We start from the raw sequence: 21,943 nt of genomic DNA, 5'->3' as shown, positions 1-21,943 counted from the left end.
TCAATGAATTATTTGCTACAAGCTCAAAAAATAACTTTGAAATCAAGGATAATGTCAGAAACACAAAGAATCAAAGTATGCCATAAAAATTGGCTAATTCAATGGGAAGGTAGCCCAGTTTCTTGCATGGAGTCAAAACTGATCACAATTTTTACTTTCCACTGGCTTGATTGTTGTGTTGTCAGAGGCCACTGAAGAATCAGGGCAGTCTTTGGTGAAGGTCAGATGGAAGGTGGCAGGAGCACTGACAAGGCATTAGCACTCCTGAATTTACCTCTCTGCCATTTTGATCAGTGAGGCCTTGGGCTAATCAACTACCGAAGCGTTAAATGAAATAGCCTTTAAAAGGAGATTCTGCTATAAATATGGTAATTATCTCAGGAAAGCATGCCCATTGATTTGTCAAATCAGGATTGAGAATTCAGTATATTCCAACTCTCCACTGAACTATTACAGAACTGTATCTGTTCCTACTTTCTATCTAAGAGCTTTCTCCTCCAAACCCTCTCTTCATGTTCATTGTTTTGGGTCACTTACTGAAGTATTCTTTTTATTGAGATATAATTGACATATAACATTATATTAATTTCAGATGTAAAGTGTAATAATTCAATATATGTATGTATAGGGGCAGCCGGATGGCTCAGTTGGTTGGAGCGTGAGCTCTTAACGGCAACCTTGCCGGTTCAATTCTCTCAGGGGATGGTGGGCTGTGCCCCCTGCAACTAAAGATTGAGGGCGGCGACTAGACTTGGAGCTGAGCTGTGCCCTCCACAAGTAGATTGAGGGACAATGACTTGGAGCTGATGGACCTGGAGGAACACAATGCTCCCCAATAAAATAAAATAAATTTTAACATATCTATACATGTGTATATTGCAAAATGATCACCACAATAGGTCTAGTTAACATCCATCACCACACACAATTACAAATGTTTGTCTTGTGGTGAGAACTGTTAAGATGTGCTCTCATAGCAACTTTCAAATATTCGGTACAGTATTATTAACTATAGTCATTATGCTGTACACTAAATCCCCAGGACTTATTTATTCATGTTCATTTTTGTTTCACCAGCACACTGCCATTTTAGGGGTTAATAAATATTTGTTAAATGATAAAAATACTATGCCAGACTGTTTCATATTTGGGGCTTACGTGATTACCCAAAAAGTAAATTTATATCACATGTATGCAGAAACAAGGGACTCCTCCCTCTTAACTAAAAATATTACTGGTAGACTAAGTTAACCTTCCCATATTTTAAACTTATATTGTTCAAAAGACGTAGTCAAAAAATTCTTTTTTTTTTTTTTAAATTCTGACTGAACAAGAGAGCTACTCTTGGTAAAATTTAAAAGGGGTGAATTTATTTTACTGCCCTCTTTTTTTCTCCTCTTTCCCCATCCTACACCCCAGAATTTGAGTCTTAAACATTTCTGGAGAGGCTTGGTACCAGGATAGATGGTGGGGGAAGAACCCATACTTGGGTCACTACAGCTTAAACATAAATGACTGTTTTAAGAACAACCATTAAATTTATAATTTAATTACTTCTTTTACATGAATACTGTTTAAAAATTATTTTCAAAACTTTCTATTGTGTCATATTTCCTTCGAACATTACAAATAAAATTGTTTTAGGCATGAATTTCATAATTTTCCATTGAACGCAAATTATATTACAACACTTTCCAAGTGCAGGAATCCTTTAGTTCCTATGGGAGAGAAATAAATTTCCAAAGAGATTGCTTGACTCAGATCACTAGAGCAGAGGTTTACATTAGTTGCCCCAGGGCTAAATGAAGCCCAAAGTTGAAATTACTTGGAATGGGTTTAGATTTTTTTTAAAAAATCCGTTGCTGGCATCTAAAAATTGGGAGATTTGATATAAAAATATAGACATCTAGGGAAACTTTAAAAATCTTTACACCCTGAGTGGTGGGATTGCTGTGTTAACATATGCCAACTATCAAGTGGGCCCCTCTTAGAGGGGTCCTGTCTTCCTCAGTTCATGCCATCCTGCTGTGGCTTGCGTTTCTAACTAGTATTACCTGCCTGTAGACACTTTTTTGCTGTGTGGGGGTTGTTGTTGTTTTTTAAACAGTATAGTGAAAAAAATACAAGAGGGTGTCCTATGTAGGACAATAACAATGATATCTAATATCAATCATTAAAATAGAGTAGGAACCAGAGTATCCCTCTTCGTCACTCAGCTTTATGTAATGCAGTTTAAGAGTTAGCTATGTAATTTTTCTTACCTTGGTAATACGACAGTTGAATGTGAAAACATCCAAATAGACAGGGTATGGATATCCCTGTGAATAGCTTCTGTGAAGCAGATGCCCAGACTGAGAAGAGCATGGCTACCTGCAAACGGCATAGCCTTCACATCAAACCTTTTTTAACTTGACACTGAGAACAAATCATTGACAACAACAGTAGCAATAGGCCTCATGTAATTTGTAATGGTTGTTTATTCCCGTGTATTGAAGGGGTTTCAGAGGACCACAGACTGCTGGCAGGGAAATGGGCTACATTAATCCCAGCCTCTTAGAGTCTAGTATTTCAATACCCAAATCTCACTCCAGATCAGCTAACAAACCCAGTCTAATGTCATCTGCCTATGATAGACAAAGGAAACCTTGGGTGATGAGTTGAAGTTTAAAGGAAGAGGAAGAACTGAACTGTCTTAGAGACCCTCTTTCATCTGGCAAAGCACCTCTGTTTGTTGACACTCTTAATGACTTTTCCACTCCTTCCTTACCCCAGTTTGTAAAGGCTCCTCAGATTCAGAAAGATTAAAGTTAAGGTCTTGTTTTGTTTTAATCTTTTCTAGACAATTATTTAAATAGAAATTGCATGTTTTTGTTTATCTGCTCAGCTAGTAATATATAATAACAATGGCTAACATTATCTAGTGCCCATTATGTGCTAAGCACTTACGTGCATTATCTTACTCAATCCTCATTAAAAACCCCATGAGAAATGCACTCTTTCAAGCTCTTTTTTTAAAAGATGAAGCATGACAAGCCAAATAAAGTGTTCATCATAACAGCCAGTAAATGGCCTGCTCCCAAAATCCTGCTTTCAACCACTATTCTACAAGTGTAGCAGCTTTCAAAGTGGACCATGTCCATCTCTAACAGGAGTAAGAATTAAAACTATGAAAATTGGAGTTTGGCGCAGGACACAGACTATGTCAATAAACCAAAGAATGAAAGAAGATGATGACATTCGGTGAAGGCCAAATGCCAACCAATGCATCACCAAGGAAAATGTTTTTGGAGTTATTAGTATTAGACAGTGAGCAATCCACATAACACAAATCTCCCTGGAGATGTAATGAAATTAAAGAAGATTCAGAGAAGGCAACATCAATAATCAAGGAACAGGGAACGGAGCTTCAACGAGAAGAGACAAAAAGATTAGCATGCTTTATTTGGGAAAGATGAATACTTAGTGGGGGTGGGTACATCGGGATGGCAAACTCCTAATTAAACTAAAATACAACTTCACCCGGCTAATAATAAGCATTAAGAATGTATTCTGAGAATTGATATGCTTTGGAGGAGATGCTTAGAATATCTGTATCTTTAAGGTTTGCATTTTTTAAATTTATTTTTTATTAGTTTCAGGTGTACAAAACAACATAATGATTAGACATTTATACCCTTCACAAAGTGATAACCCCAACAAGTCTACTACCCATCTGACCCCATACATAGCTATTACAATGCCATTGACTATATTCCCTATGCTGTACTTTACATCCCGTTAATTATATATATTTTTAATTATAGTTGACATTCAATATTATTTTATATGAGGTTTGCATTTTTAATAAAGAAATTAGTATGTTTAGGAGGTGTATTCCTATTTTCCAGGTTTAAAATACACACCTGCAGCCTGAATGATCTTTTCAAAATGCAAACTTGATCATAGAATACCTTCTTCCATTAAAACGGCTTCTCACTGTTTATCACTATTAAGGATTAAAAAATCCTTAACACAGTCATGCAGGGAATCAAAAGTTCTTGTCCTTACTTTTCCAGCATCCCCTAGAATCACACTCCCCCTTGCTGGCAATTGTGGCATCATGACAGTTCTACCAGCATCTAAACTTCAGTGGGCAGCTCCCTCTTCTTGTTGTCTTGGGCCCTATCAGGTCCCCACTTTCTAGCCCTCACAGCATCTCTTTTTCCTCCCCACTAGACTGTTAACTCTGGGTAGGCAGAGGTGAGCCTGCCGCTGCTTACCTTTGTGTCCCCAGCAGTTGTAAGTAGGTAAAAGCCCTGGAAATATCTGTTGAATAGAGGATCCCATGCCCTCCTGAAATACCACTCTCCAGAGCCCAGTTCTGGTTGGGTTAAATTAGGGAGCCAGTGATTAGAGATAGTATTTTTATTTCATTTTTGAAAACTTGGAGTGAAAAAGAATTTTCTATATGTAAATTAATATATGACTATGAAATCAATCATTTTAAACTAAGACAGACTAAACTCTTCCATTTGCATTTAAATCAATTTAAAAATAGACTCTGCCCTCAGTTCCCCTGCTTTATATAGCTCCATCTAAGACACTACATATATTTCACTTATTTATTTTCTTTATTGTGCATCTTCCCCACTAAGAAGTCAACTCCAGGAGGGATGGGATGTTTGTCAGTTTTGCTCACTGTTGTATCTCCAGAGCCTAAAACAGTTTGGGGCACATAGTAGTAAATGTTCTCAGTATAGTATTTGTCAAATGAATAGTTTTACATTAATTTTCTTTGCCCAGAAGTAATGAGCAGAAAGCATCAATTAGCCCCAAAGTAAATTTTCGTGGAACTCTGGTCTGGAGTTTTTTAAATCTTAGAGATTGTATTCAATTATGATCTATAAAGATTAGTCTTCCTAAGTATACCTGGGGCCGTAAAATTACAATGCATCAGAATCACATTAGAACTTATAAAAATGCAGATTACCATCAGAGATTCTAATTCTGCAATCTGGGGTCGCATCCTACCAGTTCCAGGAGCTGGGTTCGGTTGTAGCCCAAGGGCCATACTTTGAGAAACACTGGACTCAACACGTGCTGAGTAAAAACATCCTTCTTTACAGCAGGGTTAATTACTTGCATTCGTTCTGTTCTGTACGCCTACGGGCCTTAGCAATGAATAATGAATGTCCAAGGGACAGGTATTCTTCTCCGCATTTTACAGATCAGGAAAGACTGATTTCATCCGTACTTCCCTGCTTCTCCTCGATTCCCGCGAATTTATACGGTTCCTACCAGAATGAAAGGGAGAATCACAAAGCTTTTTAAAAGTGTTGAAAGCTACCAAGAAAAACAGGGAAAGGGCGCGGTGTCCCAGCGTTCAGCCGAGAGCTCCCCAACAAGTAGAGGCCTCGTGGGTACAGCCTTTGCCTTTGCCCCAGACGCCAACAGTTGGAGACCTTTAGGCGCTTCCTGCTGCAGACGTGCAGGCCAGAGGAAAACATTCCAGACTCTGCAGAGGAGGTGCGGGGTGGGGCTAGAGGGGCGGGACCAGAGGGTTGCCTGAAGCTGAAGCTGAGACTGGCGAGCCCAGTCCGGGGAAGGAGACCAGGGGCGGGGCGGTGGGCGGGGCTTGAGCTCGAGGCAGGGCTGGCCCGGGAGAGGGGGCGGGGCCTGAAAACAGCTGGGGCGGTGGCGTGCTACCCAGGAGGCGGTGAGGAGGCAAAGCTGAGCTGCCTCGTCCCTCCCCTTGGGGTGGGCCCTGCGGGAGGGAGAGGCTGGGAGGTCGCGCGGGAGGCAGTGCGCTCTAGCCGCCTGTGCGAGGGCGCTTCGCTCCTATTCTGGCCATGGCCGAACTTCTCCGCAGCAGGGGCAACCGATCCCGGGCTTCTCGCCCCGCTCCTTGAACGCTCTTCCTTTTCGACCTCTGGAAAACCCCGTTTCTTTCTGGGGCCGTGGCGAGTGGCACCAAGAGGCGAGCAAGGATGCGCTGAGGACCTCCGGGGCGCGCGTCTTGGGTGCCGCCGTGGGTCCCGGCGCAGGAGCCCAGCTGCCTCCGGCTGCCTCGATTTCCCTGCTGCGCGCCTGCCACCCCCAGCCGCACTTGATGTGCAGAAAGAAGCCGGACACCATGATTCTAACACGTAAGCTAGACTTGTGCCTTGCCGTTAGGCCAGCCGCGGGAGCCAGCTGCGGAAGGGACCCACCGCGGAGGAAATGTCACCCCGCCTTATCAAGTCGGTGCCTGACGTTCTGTGCTTTTGAAACGCTTTCCGAGGAGGCTTGGGACGGAGTCGCCCGAGTTTCTTGGAGTGGAGGAGGTGGAGTGTGGGAAAAACGAGGGGTTGGGGTGGGGGTCCTTAATCCCAGGTGATGACCCCTGGCTGCTTGCTCATTGCCTGGGGGCCTCGGGCTGGCGCGTCCAGTGGGTTCCGAGAAGGGCTGCGGGCTGGGGGCGACCGCAACTAATTAAGTTAAGCCCAGGTTAACTTCCCGCTGCGGCTGGGGACGTAGGGCCGGGCTGAGGGTGCAGGACCCGGCGTGGGGCGCAGGGTCAGGCAGGAGGCTCAGGGCCAGGCATCTTCTATCCCCGCTGGAAATCCCAGGCAGTGGTGGCCTCTGGCTCCCAGGGACATGGCGTGACAGCCTTTCTAGCATCTTTCCTTCGGAAACCTTTCAGGGCTCGGTACTTGCTGTCCTTCACCGTACAAGTTCAAAATCAGCGTTGATTCCCTTAAAGTTTATTAATAATTTAAGGACGTTTAGACCGTGCTGGCACATGGAAATGTTTTGTTTTTTAAAACGGAAAGTAAATTCATCCCAAAACAATTGTTTTAATTTTAAACTGTTTTTGTTCAAATATTTTAAACACTGGACAATAAGGCAGACGTAGGAAAGTCTCTGGTGGCTGCCGGCCCCTGGAGAGCTTTGAAGCAATTTGGCTAGTCCCATGGTTAGTGGGGGGAGTCTGCTAGAAAGGCTGCAGTGTGCCTTCACGTTCTGGGGCGCTGAATCGGTTTCCTGAAATGTCCGGTGGAGATGCCCACGCCCCTGGCTCCCGAGGGGGCGCCGGCGCGGAGCGACTCCCAGAGCCAGCGAAAGGAAGGAAACACGCCGCCGGACCCGACTTTTTTCAGAGTGAGGCGACGGCCTTTTAGAACTCTGCCCCACTCTGTGCCCTTGTCCCCACCTCCAACGTCACGGGCCGAGCCTTTGATCCTACCGAAGGAGTTGCGCCCTCGGCTGTAGCAAACTGGCCCTGCCACGTGTAATTGACCGAGTCAACGCGCGTCTTTCCAGCGCATAGCCCCTATTTCGAGAGGAGTTAGAGGGGACCCCGAGAGAGGCAGGTTGCGGGGTCCGCTCTAACTCCTGGAATCCTGGGTCTGCAGCCCAGTAGTTGGACGAATCTAGGAAGTGACAGGGCCTACCTCCTTCGTCTGTAACGTAGGGATAATAATTGCATTTACTGCGCGAAGCGGTTGTGGGAGTCAAACGAGCTAATACGAGTGCTTAGCACAGTGTCTGGTACTGATGTTTTACAAATACCCAATTTATGCTAGTTATTGTAGAAGGAAACTCCCTGCATATAGTCAGTCTGCACTGGGGAGAAGAAAACCTTGCCTCACACTAGTTTTGAGTGAGTTTTTCTACACCCAACATGGTTAGCAAATGGGTTCATTCTTAGGATTTGAAGGCTGGTTCAGCCATTGTTGATGAGGTGGAGGAATGCAGCCTAGGCACAGCTAGCCACTACAGAAAGATTCATGAGGGTGGCATCTATGACGCATTTGGGTAGAAAAAAATCACAGTTTTGGAAACGGCAGAATACTGAGTCTCAAATTACATTTTTTTCCAAACTCTGTTTGCTGAAAGGATGAGGGAAAATAATAGCCCAGCAGAACTCTGAATGTAAATCTATCAGCAGCTCCAAGAAGTTGACTAATTCAGCATCCATCTGGACTGCAGGCTGGTCCTCCGCAGAGATAATTTGCAGACCATAAGTGTGGAATTAATGGAGGCACCCAGTGCCATCTTGGCTTCCAGACTGCAGCAGATGGTCAGAGGGGTGCCCTGTAAGTCAACAGAGCCCCTAATAGAAGAACTAAAATCCTGGGGAATGAGTGTCAAATAGTTAGCAGATGTGCGTTCAGAAGTTATTTCTAGACGTTTTCTGAGAAAACGTTGGCGATTGCTTGTATTAACTTTTATTGTGGCATGCCAGATTTACAGCGTGGCCCAAACCTGGGTGCATATTTTTTTCATTAGCACTACTGTTCAGAGTTTAAAATGAAGCACAGCAGACTGACTTTCTCTCCCAGCTGCTTTTCAAAGTTTGCTTTTGACAAAAACGGATTTTATTTTAATTCAAGCTGAGTGACACCTGACACAAAATATGCTGCATCTCAAGAACGGGGCCTGACTTGGTTTCCCAACTATGCAGAATCAGAATAAGTATCTCCCAACTTAAATCTTTCCCTAGAGTGAATGGGAAAAGTGGTTTTGGTGACTACCATTGTGTCTTCAATTCCCAATTGTAGATCTTATACGAAACACCACTTAACTCCTAAAAGAGTAAAAAGGTTGAACGGTTAAGCAGTTAACTGTGACTAATTGTAGGCAGTGTGCCAAGTTTTAATACACTGGACCAGGCAAAGGATTTTCCTGTAGTTGTGTAGTGAAGATGATAGGCCCTATTGCTCTTTAACCTAAAGCCTTTCTTTGTTTATTATTTTGTTGTCATTCTATATTGCATTTCAAAGAGCAAAGAGCAAGCAAAGCTTGGTTGCTTCTGGAAAACATACCAGATTAATAGAAAAGTATGTTACAATTAAACAACTTATTACTGTGAAGTGAGTAAAAAATGTGCATAGTACTTAAACTCTTACCCTATAAAACTAGTATGGGGCTTAAAGAGGCGATGGCAGGTCTCAGTGAGATGCCTCCAATCAGAGGCGTGGTGGGATTCCAAGAGGTGGTTTCAAAATCAAAAAGAAGTACTTGGGTTTCCCTTGGTGTCCCATGGAGAGTTTAGGCATGATGCAATGTTCAAATGAAAGTGTTATTTTTATGACTTAGGCAGGTAAATATGCAATTTGAAAATATCCAGAGAAGGGTGATTTGGTCCAGAAGAATGGGACATCCAAAGTCCAGTGGGTGAAGTGAATCGTACTTTTTTTAAGAGAGCCTTGTGCTGGACAGGATGGTCCAGTATTGTAAACACGAGTTTCCCATGCTTAACTCTCCTTCCTAGCAACCGGAAGACGGAAATGAGGCCATGCAGAGAGGAAAAAAAAAAAAAAAAGAAAAAGAAAAAAGACCCTGAACTGCTCCAGACAATACTTGACCCACCCTAGCATTCACCCTGTACAGCCTGAAGACTAGCAAGAGTAAAAATAACTTCAGATGTTTCCCCTTCCTCCCTGGATATTGCCCAAATCACTAAAGACCAAATTCTTAGTGCTTTAGAACATGATAGCAAAATCTGGCCCCATGGTGGAACTGGCATCAAGGTGCCATCATGCCAAGCCTGTTCTTGAAATTATAAAGCTGACCTGGGTAAAAAGGTGATTTTCATTTTTAATGTTTACATACGCCGATATTTGAGGTTAGGATCCAGTGGAGAAGAGAAAATTTAATTTCTAAACTTAGTCAATCATCTGTGTTTCTCTGAGTGCTCATTTTAGCAGGATTTACCCCTACGGTACTTGCTTTGGAGCAGTGGGGCTACAATGCAAAGGAATAATCCATGTACAGCATTCAAGACATAAAAGGTTTTCCTCACTGTGGTGGGTGGAGATGAACTAATGTCCAACCATAAAGTGTAAACACCCAAACACTCTGTCTTGGAAAGCTCAGTCTGAAGTTCGTCTTTTCCACGGCAGTGGAATTAGGAGGAAAATGCTTTTCTGGAGCAGACTTTCACAGCTGTATTTATAGCAGACTCTGTGACCATCGCAAATGGAAGAATTCAAAGTCATGAGGGTAACTCCTCTTATAAAAAAGATGGTGCTGCAGGGTTCAGGTATGTTTTCTGGGCACGGTTGCTGGAATGAGTTTTCTTTCAGCTTCAAATTAGTCAGAAATCTAATTAATGTAAAAGGGGTAAGATTCCCAGCTGAGAAGGGTTCTTCCTGTCTGCACTTTTCTTTGGGGGACCCTGTGTTATTGTTAAGGATTATCATGATCAATGATAAGGAGAGGGAGTAGTCCTGCTGGGGCTTCATTAATTAGGTCTACTCTGTCCTAACAATTTTTTTCACTATCCTTCCTTGCCCTTGTAATTCATGATGGACAGGAAGAAACCCTTGCACATTCAGCCTATGTATTTTTATAGTTTCTCACAAGAAATAGTTTCTCTGGTATGGATACTCCTTTTTAATTTTTATTAAAGAATTCTCATTCTTTTGATAGGATAGTACTGATATTATAGAAGTAAAATTCAAGATGTACATTGCTTTCATTATCACATTGATTTTTTTTTCACAGCAATGCCACAAAGTAGATATAATTATCCCATTTTACAGAGGAGGAATCAATCTGAAGCTTGAGGGTTTAAATACTTAGCCCAAGGTCGCTTACTGTATATAGCAGAGCCAGAATTTCAACCAGGTATGGGTGGCTGTAGAGTTCAACTCATGGAGATGTATTTTCAAGAGTTGATTCCATCTAGGAAGCTATGTCTGGCATTTGGCCTTGACAGTGAGCCGTGCAGTAACTTTGCAGTTTCCTAAAGGACTTGTGCTCGTAGGGATCTATAATGTTAGGGTCCAGGACTGGAAAAGTAGTGGTTTTTGTGTCCCTTCCTTGGAGACTCGTGAATGGAGACGTGAGCTTCTGTTCTTAACATGTAGTCAAGGAGTCTGTGATACCGTATTCTAGACTCTATTGACTGTACTGAATAATGCTTTCTTCAGTGAAAGTATTTTAAAATAATATGTCTAAGGGAAAAGGTGTCACTGAAAGCATTTGAATGGTGTCTTGAAAATGCTTGCCTATTCAGAAATAACATTCTTGGGCACCAAAAGGTAAAATACTGTACTTAACTAAAGTCAAACCAAAACATAGAGGAATCAGTTTTTCTTAATAATTCATACTTCTTTTTTATTCTGCTAGTAGACTGAGTTTCACCGTGGAAAGTATGCTCTTTTGTCATTCACACATGCCTCTACTTGGTGGCCTTTTCTTTTCTTACCTCCTCCCGCCCCCAAGAGAAAACGTGAAAGCTAACAGAAGGCTGAGGTCGGTGAAGCGGGAGTCCTCAGATGCCTTTGACACCTCCCATCCACATTGTGTTCTCTTCCCTGCCCCACCTTTGAGTGTCCTGTGGAGAGGACTGGAGGCTGCTTCCTGACTTGTCAGAAAGGCGCCTTCCTTCTCCTCGCTGCCGTCTCTAGAGGATGTCTGAGGGACAAAAGTTTTCCACACCCTGAGGTTGTAACATTTCTTGCGCAGCAGCATTTTGAGGAAGGGACCTTGAAGGTGAAAAGGCCTGTGGCCCATACACAGGGTTGTACAACAGCCATATTATGCCTTTTGTCACATTCAGGTGACAAAGCCAATAGAAGATGCCAAAATTCTGAAATCACTTTCACCTCCTGAGTCTGGAGAAACCATAAACTCATAAGGGACCATCTCCACACGATTGTCCTTTTGAAACTGTATAGCCCGGAAGAGGGATCTTGCATAGTCCTGTGCATTTGTAAAAGTCATTTCATGGGAAATTCCAGAACTTTGCAAAGGCAGCCTGGAAAAACATTGCCTCTTCCCTACTGAGATGAGGGGAAGTTCAGTGACTAGTCCAAGGCCATATGTGAGTTGAATGGAACTTCTGACTCCTTCCTGCCCACGTGTGTAACCAAATGGTGACAGCAACAAAATGAGGATCTTAATGTGTTTGTAAGAGAAAAAAATATATCGGTTATTTGACCAGAAACACTCCTAAACTACATAGGTGCACCTGAATCAGATTTTCACCATTAGATGGTATGTGTTGGGGGTGGGGGGGGGCTGGGTGCCACAAGCAATTTTGATGAAAATAATTCTTTAGCTAACCTAGAAGACAGTAATCCTTATTTTTTCTTATATGTTTTGGCACAAAACTAAGAAAGTCAAATTGAATAGTGTTTCCTATTTGAGGTTAGATATAGGAATGGCTAAAGGTGGCTTATATTGACCACTTTCTGCCATGTGTTTATTTTTACTGGTCTTCAATAAGGCAACTTGATTTTTCACTTGATTTCTTGATTTTCTTTTCTTTTTTTTTTTTTTCTTTTTTTTGTCAGAATGGGCTAAAATATGAGTGGACAGTTTCTTCATAATCCCTCACTATTCCCTTTATTTCTAATTTAAGGTTGTTGTAGCACTGTAACATGTGCAGTATTTTATATTTCCTGTACTATAGCACTGTAGATATAAGGGCAAAAGCCAATGACTGGGGGAAGGGGGATGGGCCTTAGTAAAGTAAGCTTTGCTAACATATGTAAAAGAAAGAACTGATCTGCCTGCCATCCTTTAATGTTAGAGATGGTAGCGGTGGTGGTGGTGGTGGTGGTGGTGGTGGTGGTGGTGGTGGTGGTGGTGGTGGTGGTGGTGGTGGTGGTGGTGCGGGAGGGAGTTACTCTAGGTTTATAACCAGATATTTTGCCTTGAATAATAAATTAAAAAGGAAGTGGATTATATAATCTTAAAACATCTGCTTCACTTCACCAAAAAATGAGGCTCCAAATAATAAGGGCCCTGAAAAGTATGTTATAATACTTAGATTGTTTTCTTTTTTGAAATTGTTTTAATCTATGCAGTTATCATCTTTAAAGGATGTGACATTTTAAAAGCTATTTCAAATCATTTTTCTTAGCATTGTACAGTTTGAAATGCATAAATATTTTATATAGAATACTAAATACTATAGAATACTAAAAACTGTGTGTGTGTGTGTGTGTGTGTGTGTGTGTGTGTGTGTGTGTGTGTGTAAACCAAAGGTTTTGGGTTTTTTTTTAATCCCACCTCAAATTGAAATGAAATAGAAAGATGTGATGATGCAGTATCCATTTCCTTAATAGTTTATTTTCATTTCAGTTGAACTTCTTTGTGCTGGGTAATAAGTGCCAATTTTTGATTAGTTGGGAGATACTTTGTGTTCCTGGAAATAATTGAATCAGCCCAAGTCTGAAGCGCCTGATACAACCATGTAATACATGGGCTCGAATTAATACAGAGCTGTTTACGTTTGCCAGGGAAGAGCACATATTTTTTTATGTGAGCTGTTTGCCTTTTTTGTTTTGTTCTGTGTTTTGTTTTTGTATTAAACACAGTAGTTTGCAAAGGCTTGAACTAAGTGATTCCCAAAGGGGATTTCAATTGATTTCAATTGGTTTAATTTCTGCATTGCTGAAGTGTCATTTCATGTCCCAGGTATAAGCTTGCAGGGTGTGCCTCCCAAGGTTTCCTTCTTTCAAAACAAAACCATTTATTAAGTTGTCATCACATCATTGGGGAAAGTGGGCCCTTTTTCCCCCTTTTTGTTATTTCTAGGCATGTTCTTTACTAGAAAGCAACATCTCTTCCTCCAAACCTCAAGCAGGAGGAAAAAAAGAAAACTCCCCTCAAACTTCCTGTTCTTACTCGTACCGATAAACAGTCCGTGCTTTAAAAGTCAGGGTGCTCTGTGGGTTCGACTGAAGTGTGAAGAAAGGGCAAGGGCACCAACTTGGGAATGAGAGTGGGGAGCTCCGGACCCTTAAGCAAATTATCTAAACTCTAAACCAGCTTCCTTACTCGTAAAGAGAAAAGATGAAAAGCTCCAAGATGCATTTTAGTGGCCAGTTCACTGATTCTGCAGAAGCCAGGCTGCTGCTATAACTGAAATACAAACATAAAAGATCAGTAAGCAAACTTAAACCACAACTTCTATAGGTTGAAGTGTTTTCTTCCTATAAAGATTGATTTTAGTTTGAGGGCTATAGACACACACATAAGCAGAAACATTTAGTGTTTTGAGTTCTCTATAATATAAAGATAGGCTTCATTGGACAAATCAAGAAATTCATCCTTTAAAAGCAAGTTTTAGCAATAAACTTCAGTAAGTTTATAAAATTGGGACTCAATTGATCCAATTTTTTGAGGGAAGAAGAATGTCTCCATATAATTGATGATAAATCTGGGAAATTAACAGTAGAAATGGACCCTATTCTAAAGCTTGTCTTAGGGAGAGAGGAAACTAGACATAAAGGAAATCTCGGGACAGAGACGTGTAGGGGGTTTACAAAGCCTACAGCAATCCCAGGTTTTACAGATGAGAAACTGGTCCAGAGAGATTATTTTCTTAAGGCTACTTCACTGAATAATGGATTCTTTCCTGGATCAGATTTCCTGATCTGATACAGGTAATACTTTGCCCCCTTTCTGTGATGGGTTATTAGGAGTTTGGGACACTCAGATGCAAAGCTATTTTGCATCTGAGGAAATAGTGCTGGTTGCTCATTGGGTACCCAGTAGAAGGAGATGCTTATATATCTGCTCTGTGGGATATCTACTTTCCACTTCCTTTGTTCTGTGTTACAGTAAATCTAGACTACTTACCATTCTTTCACAAACACCTGTGCTTGCCCATCTCTCCACTTACAGTGTTTACCTGAAAATAAGACCGGGTCTTATATTAAGTTTTGCTCCAAAAGACGCATTAGGGCTTATGTTCAGGGGATGTCATCCTGAAAAATCATGCTAGGGCTTATTTTTCCGTTAGATCTTATTTTCGGGGAAACACGGTACCTCATTCTGTCTCCTTTACTCCGAATCTCCTCTCCTGCCATCCAGTCTTACACAGGAAATCATAACCCCTCTTTAAATAAAGGTGGAGCATAAACGTGTGCTCAAGCAGCCCCCTCACTCTCTCCCCCCCACCTCTGATTTCATACATGTCTTTCCCATAGTACATCACATTCTCCTCTGTTCTACAGTCCTTAGTTTACTTTCCTTCCTTCCTTCGTTTCCTTCCCTTCCTTTCTTTCTGTCTTTTTAAGAAAAAGCTTTGCATGGAATAATGTATTTCAAACTGATCGCTTTGGTAGGTAACAAATAGCTTTTTGAAAATAGGATTAAAAAAATGTAAGGCTGCATCACTCATTGTAACTGTTATTTGGTGAAACTTGTTGCACTTTTACATACACTTACCCATGCTCATGTATTTGCATACATGAATGAGTGCATATAATATGTACGTACATACATAATACGTGCATACATACGTGTACCCAGTTACAGTGTAAATGTATTTCTTATTGTGGACCCCGGCCAGAAAAATTAAGACAACTTCACGAGAATGAAAATCATATTGTGGTGTATTTACTTATGTAATATTTACTTATTGAACAACTACTATGTGACCCGCACTGTTGTAAGTTCATGGGATATATCAGAGAGTAAAACAGACAAAGACACTTGCCCAACTTTTGGAGCTTGCAGAGGTGAAAGACAGAAAGTAAACATAATGAATGTTTTGGGAGAAGAAAAAATAAAGCAGGAAAAGGGGACTGGGGTGGGTGAGAAGAGGCCAATATGGCTGGATCCGTTAGCCCCAGGGAGACTGGTGTCTTAAGGGGCCAGGGCATAAGGGGCCGTTGTTAGGACTTTCGCTTTCACCTAGGAAGTAAGGATTCATTGGTGCTGCCTGTACAGGGTCACTTGGGACTTAGCAAACATGTGGGCCTTAGAATAGCCCTTAGGAAACCAATTCACCCTAAGTAGGGGATCATCAGACACTATGTACTCAACTGTGAATTACCTTTCCATTTGGCTTCCTGCTTCCAGGCAGGAACCTGGGTGATTGTCCCTGAGCATAGCTGGCAGCACACGTAGTAGTTCAATAAATAAATATTGAGTGAAGGGGAAAATGCAGGATGATTGGCTTCACTTAAATGTATGAGTGTACTAGAATACACCTAAAAATGAATTTGGGTCAGCTACTGTTGAGCCAGATGGCTTTAGAAACTGAATTAGTATCGACAGGTCTTTCAGAAGCTTCGGAACTGGTTTCTTTCAGAATATGCATAGCGGATGTTTAGAATTTTTTTAGACACATAGGGATAGTAATGCAGCTAGTTGCCAGTGAAAACCTTTACTGTGATTAGATAACATTAGGGTTTAATAAATATTAATATATAGTGCTCTCTGACTTGGCCCAACTAGAATTCATTTTACATTAGATAACTTCTGATAACCAGTCTCTGGCAGCTGTGTGTGTTTAGAGAAAAGGATTCAAGTCATAGTTCTTAGTCTGAATTAGTCTTCCAGTTCCATAGACTTTAAGGGATAAATTCCAGGTAACATTTGCCTGGAGTCCTGATTTTGGTAGCGTGTTGTTAAGGCAGGAGCCTGAAAGTGCTCATGTGAAGACAGCTAGCAGAAGATGGAAGTAATCACATCCTGCTTCCACCCAATTACGGTTGCTCAGTCTGCTAAGAGCAGCGAGTTCAACAGAAAGATGACCGGGTTGGGGAATTTCTGTCTAACTTACTGTTGAGGGGTAAAGGGAAGATAGGGTCATCCCATCATGCCAGGAAATGTGCAAATATGGCCTAATAGTTCCCAGTCATACATGAAAGAGTCTCCTGGACCTCATTCATCTAATACAACTAATCACTAACGCTGTTTCCAATAAAAATTTCCTGTTTCCTCCTTAACACATTTGTCTGTTGTTTTTGCTTAGAGAAAATGAAGGTATAAGTGTCATTGTATTTCCACTGTAGTTGTAGTTTCTGATGGCATTTTTGCCTGGTGGGGAATTTGTTTTTAAAAATAAACCTCATAGTTTTCACACCACCACTCACATACCTTGAAGGAGAAGTCATATCCTGATTGCCAGTTAGAAGGCTCTAGAAAACCAGGTATGGGGGAGTTCAAGTGACTGAAGTAACGAAGCATGTATATGGTTTTTTTTTAATATTTTTAATGTTTGTTTTATATATTTATATATATACACACACACACACATATACATATATCTGTATATATATTCTGTGTTTGTTTTTTAAGGATTGAATCTATCTTGCTCATTTCTGAAAGTCTTAGTTCTCTCTCCCCCTATGGCATTTGAATGTAAAGAAAGCTCATTTTTAAGAAAACGTAGTTATTTCTCTGCTTATTTCCTCATTTGTATATCTTGGGGATGATATTAGTAATCCAGGTTTTAGGACCTGTATGAGGAGTAAATGAATTAATATGCATTAAGTGCTTAGATGGGTCTTGCACATAGTAAGCACTCAATAAAAATTAGCCATTGATAAAATTGTGGGGAGGCATCTGGGAGGACTGCTTGGAGGAGGTAGCATTTGGGCTAGGCCTTGAAGAATGAGTAAAATTTGACACTGAGAGAATGGGAGCACATTTCAGGCCACGGGAGATGAGCACCAAGTTTAAATTGATGGGTATAGAGAGGGTACAGGAAACTGAAAAATTAAGTTGGATGCCATGTAGAGAGCCTTGAAAACCACGCAGAGGTGTGTAAACTTGATTTTCTAAGCAGTAGAGCTCCAATGAAGTTTGTGAGGGAGAGACATAAAGTTTAAAACTGTAACCAGAAGTTTGATGAGCCAGGCAGGGGTGGTGGATAGATTCTCTGAGAGAGGAGAGAGTTGGACACCAGGAGTTCTAGTTAGAAGCTAAGAGTGAAAGTAATGGGCTGGATCAGGGTAGTGAAACTTGAAAGTGTGTTCTAATGTGACTTGGATGTAGACATCAGTTCATTTCATATTAAATAAAGTTGAAAGAATTGATTTTTTTTTTTTATCTTTGATTGTCACCATTTTCTTTTGTAGTAATTGGGAAGGAGTAGGAATGATATCAATAACTATTCCATTTATGTAAAAAAGTCTGTGACACCTTTTTACAATTTTTCCCATTTTCTGATTCTGATTTCTACAGAAACAGCAGGTTAAGTTCTCATTTGCTGTGCAGCCTAAGTTTATAATAGTGGAAATTTTTAAATGTAAAATAGATATAAGCTTGTCTATTTCCCATGATTTTATATCTAAAAGAAAGATTCTCATCTATTTTAGGGTAAGGGAAAGGAAGGGTAAAATTACCAGGCCTCTGCAGTTCTTGAAAGTACTGCTTTTTAGCTGTTGTAAACCTTTAATTAAATTATCTGCTGGAGAAGCAAACCTTTGCCTGGTCACGTCATTTCTTTCTATCCAAGTGGCCCTAAAAAGAACGACAATTTAGACACAATTTTTTAGATCAGTTTTTGGTCTTGGGGGCATTTCATTTTCCTAATAGTGGAAAATGAAGAAGAGTGACAAGACAGCAGTAAGCATTTATGAGTTCCTGAAATCACACAGAGCCTTAAATGAGTAATATATGTGACAACACTTTGTCGTTTGTAAATGCCAAGATTTTTTAGAAAAATAATATCTTAATATTCTTCGTGTCTCTTGGCATGAAACCTCTTAATAAGAAAAGTGGGAATATGCTCAAATAGGTGGGCGAATCCAGCCTAATTAAAGCTTTTGTGTGTGTGCTGATTTAGTGTTATGTCTGAACATAGTCAAAAAAAAAGGGTGGACATTGAGAATTTCTGATTACTCACCACTCGTTCAGTAAAATATTAAGAAAGCAAGAACATTTACTTTTTAACAATCTATTGTCCAGTGTCTGACAATCCGGTCAACAGAAATAACCTCTAAATAGTCAGAAGAAGTGAGTTATTTAAAATATTTTAAAAAACAAACACTTGGCTTTCTTTCCTTTCCATAGCTATCTTTGAGCAGGGGCCATGGAGATAGCGAAAAAGCAGTTTCCTCATTCTTTAAAATAAAATGTTGAGCTTTATATAAGTTCCTGGCAATACAGTTTTCTAGAAAATGTTTATGTGGTGATTTTATTTAAACTTCCTTAATTTCTTTCTGAGACAAGGTATGGATATAAATACATGAACACGGTTAAGCGCAGATAATTGACATTAGAAAATTCTATATAGTCTTTTATTCAGTGCAAATATGAGGTTCTTACACATTTATGTCACTTTACTTTTCACCCCCACTTCAGTCCTAAATCTAGTGATCAATAATGCTGCTTTTGTCATACACTGAAAAGAGTCATGGAAGTAAACTTTGCCATGTCTTTATTTCCACTTTACTGCCATAATTGTTTTTAGTTCAGTTACTAACTAACTCACAGGAAGACAGCAGGTTGTTTTCCTCTTTGGCCTGCTCAATAAGGACATCCCTACCTGCATTAGTGAATTTGACTGTTCGTAATTACCTTTTTTTAAAGGCCAAGGGACTCGTGAAATAATAAACAAAAAGTGCTTTGAAACCATAAAGTTATTAGACAAAAGTGAGATATGTGTACTTCTCCTAACATGGGCTATGCGCCTCCCATCTGGCTCAGAGGAGCGACGCTTCAGGAAGACTTGAATCTGGAATAAATTAAGCAATGTTGAGACATTTATAAATGAGTGAATAAATGAGCCTTAGATGCCTAAGTACTCTAATAGCCTGCGGAAGGTGGGACGAACTGAAAGAATATTTTTTGTGCAAACAGACTCATGAACGTGCCCCCGCCGGCCTCTGTGAAGCAGCTTTAACGGAATTGTAAACATGTGCTTGAGTGAATTTGAACACAGTATGTCAGTTGCTCTCGGCCTTTCTGTTTATCAATACTATCTACAAGATGTTAATCACAGGAAAATAGAAGCTTTATTAGGCATTTCAGCCTGCAAAGATTGTGGAATTTATTGACTTAATGCCCTCCAGGTCGTCTGACAGGAGGCACCTAGAGGCACGTCGTCCAAGTGACCCAGGCTTTTAGGTGCATCCCATTGGGGTGCAGAAGGTCTGTTCCTTCTGTCAGATTAGTTCTCGACCAGGGTCTCAGACGTACTTGGTGGCCTTTTGTTGACATGAAAAATAAACCAAGTTAGGCCATCCAGGCTTAAAGTTAATTATTTAATCCCTCTTACTTTCTCATTATGCCCTCTTTTCATAATCATTTGTAACCAGAACGCAGAAGCAGCTGGAACCCCATTTTTTTTTCGAGGAAAGAGGGATAATGACATGCATTTTTAAAAGTCCGAAAAGAGGCACAAAATTTTAAACCGTTTAAATTAAATGGATTTTTTTTTTTTTTTTTGGCTTATCCATTTTCAACAGACATCCATGTTTTGCTTGTGTAACAAAACCAGAGTTTGTTAAGGAAGAAGCATGCAGAGATGCACATGACTAATATTTTTGTCTTCTTTCTGTTCTGTTCTAGAAATTGAAGCCAAAGAAGCTTGTGATTGGCTACGGGCAACAGGTTTCCCCCAGTACGCACAGCTTTATGAAGGTGAGCCAGGAACATTTTTTTTTTAATTGGCATAATCATATTCTTGGTTCATGATTATGTTTGATCTATGATTTATTTTCAGACATTTTATTATTTATTTTAACTATTTCAGTCATTTAAAAAAAAAAATGTAGCAAGCACTTAACACCCCCACCACTCAAAACAAAAACTAGGATCTTGATAATAACACACCCAAGTGTTCTCCCATTCCATCCCCTATTCAAAGTCGCCATCATCCTTAAACTTCTATTTATCACTTTCTTGCTTTCTTTTTGTGTAGTTTTTTTGTGTTTTCCTAAAATACATTCATTCATAAAATTGTTTTTCCTTTATAGAAAGGGTATTGTGTTCTCTGTAACCTTGGGGGATTTAATATTTTCACTTATTATTATATTACAATTCTTTCATACTGTCTACCCTCTATGCTGTGTGTTCCTGTAGTTTATTTGCTTTGACTGCTATATAATACTCCATTGTGTGGCTATACCAGAGTTTATTCATATACACATATACACTCTCTGACTGGTGGACATTTTGGGTTTTCTTTTTTGCTTTTATAAACTGTACTATTACGAACATTCTTCTGCATTCTTGTACTCTTGTGATACATGTGCAATAACTTATCTTGTATGTGTACCTAGGAGTAGAATTATTGGGTAATACAGAATATGTATGTTTGATTTATAATGCAAGTTTTTCAAAAGTACTTATACCAGTTTTCATTCCTACCAGTAACATACAGAGGGTGCCCAAAAAATGTATACATATTTTAAGAAAGGAAAACTGTATTAAAATTGTAATAATATACACTGATAACAAAAGAAGAATACAAGTCACGTTTGACTTCTGCAATTATAAGAGGTGCTGAAAGTGGTGACCGTCAGCGTCCAGACACTTCTGATTACGCAAACTCCTGCTTGAGCAACATTGACCAAAGTGTCCACTTGTATACATTTTTTTGGCACCCCGGTATAAAGCTCCTGTCCATCCAAATGCTCTCAGCACTTGATGTTGTCACACTTTAATTTTTTTTGTTAATCAATAGGATATAAAAGGATATCTTCCGGAGTTTGATTTACATTTCTCTAATCATTAATGATAATAACACACGTTTCTTCATATCATCTGACTGTGTGTGTTTGCTTGTCTGTAAAATGTTTGTTGCCCATTTTTCTCCTGAGTCGATGATGCTTTTGTTAATGATTCTTAAGAGCTCTTAATTCTCAATACTAAGCTTATGTTGGTCATGTGTTGTAGATATATTTTTCCAATTTGTAATTAAGCTTTTCCCTTTTCTTTAGATTGTCATGTGATGAATATTATTTCTTCAGTGGCCTTCAATTTTTTTAATTCAGAAAAATTGACCTCTTTAAAGAAAAAAATCAGGATCTAGGCTGAATTTTTACTACATTTTCCCATCAGTGCCCTGGGGGCCACTCAGGTTCTGAGACCAAGAATGAGAAGCATCTGGAGTCTGGCTCATTCTCTGAGCCCCCGGCAGCACGGTGTGGGCACAGTGGGCTCTGCATAGCGAGATGAATAGACTCTTCATTTAAATGAGAGTTATTATTCTCTGTATAAAATCATTTTTGAAAATTATAGTGTGAACTAGTGAACTCCCATTTAATGAGTAATTTTC

At 40.2% G+C, this 21,943-nt stretch overlaps 1 protein-coding gene across 5 annotated transcripts in view; it reads left to right on the top strand.

Annotated features, from left to right (window-relative positions):
• DLC1 (DLC1 Rho GTPase activating protein) overlaps positions 1–21,943 on the top strand; it is a 392,372-nt gene that overhangs the window by 343,581 nt on the left and 26,848 nt on the right. For 3 of the 5 annotated variants that reach the window (XM_074329717.1, XM_074329716.1, XM_074329718.1), the window contains one exon: positions 20,233–20,304. In XM_074329717.1, the coding sequence (XP_074185818.1) occupies positions 20,233–20,304 (72 nt within the window). Of the gene's footprint in view, positions 1–5,733; positions 6,303–20,232; positions 20,305–21,943 lie in introns of those variants that run through there. The other 2 variants (XM_019750543.2, XM_019750544.2) reach the window with 2 other exon arrangements.

The sequence above is a fragment of the Rhinolophus sinicus genome, linkage group LG04 (assembly GCF_036562045.2).
Source record: "Rhinolophus sinicus isolate RSC01 linkage group LG04, ASM3656204v1, whole genome shotgun sequence".
Classification (NCBI taxonomy): domain Eukaryota; kingdom Metazoa; phylum Chordata; class Mammalia; order Chiroptera; family Rhinolophidae; genus Rhinolophus; species Rhinolophus sinicus.
This window is presented reverse-complemented; position numbering and strand designations above follow the sequence as displayed.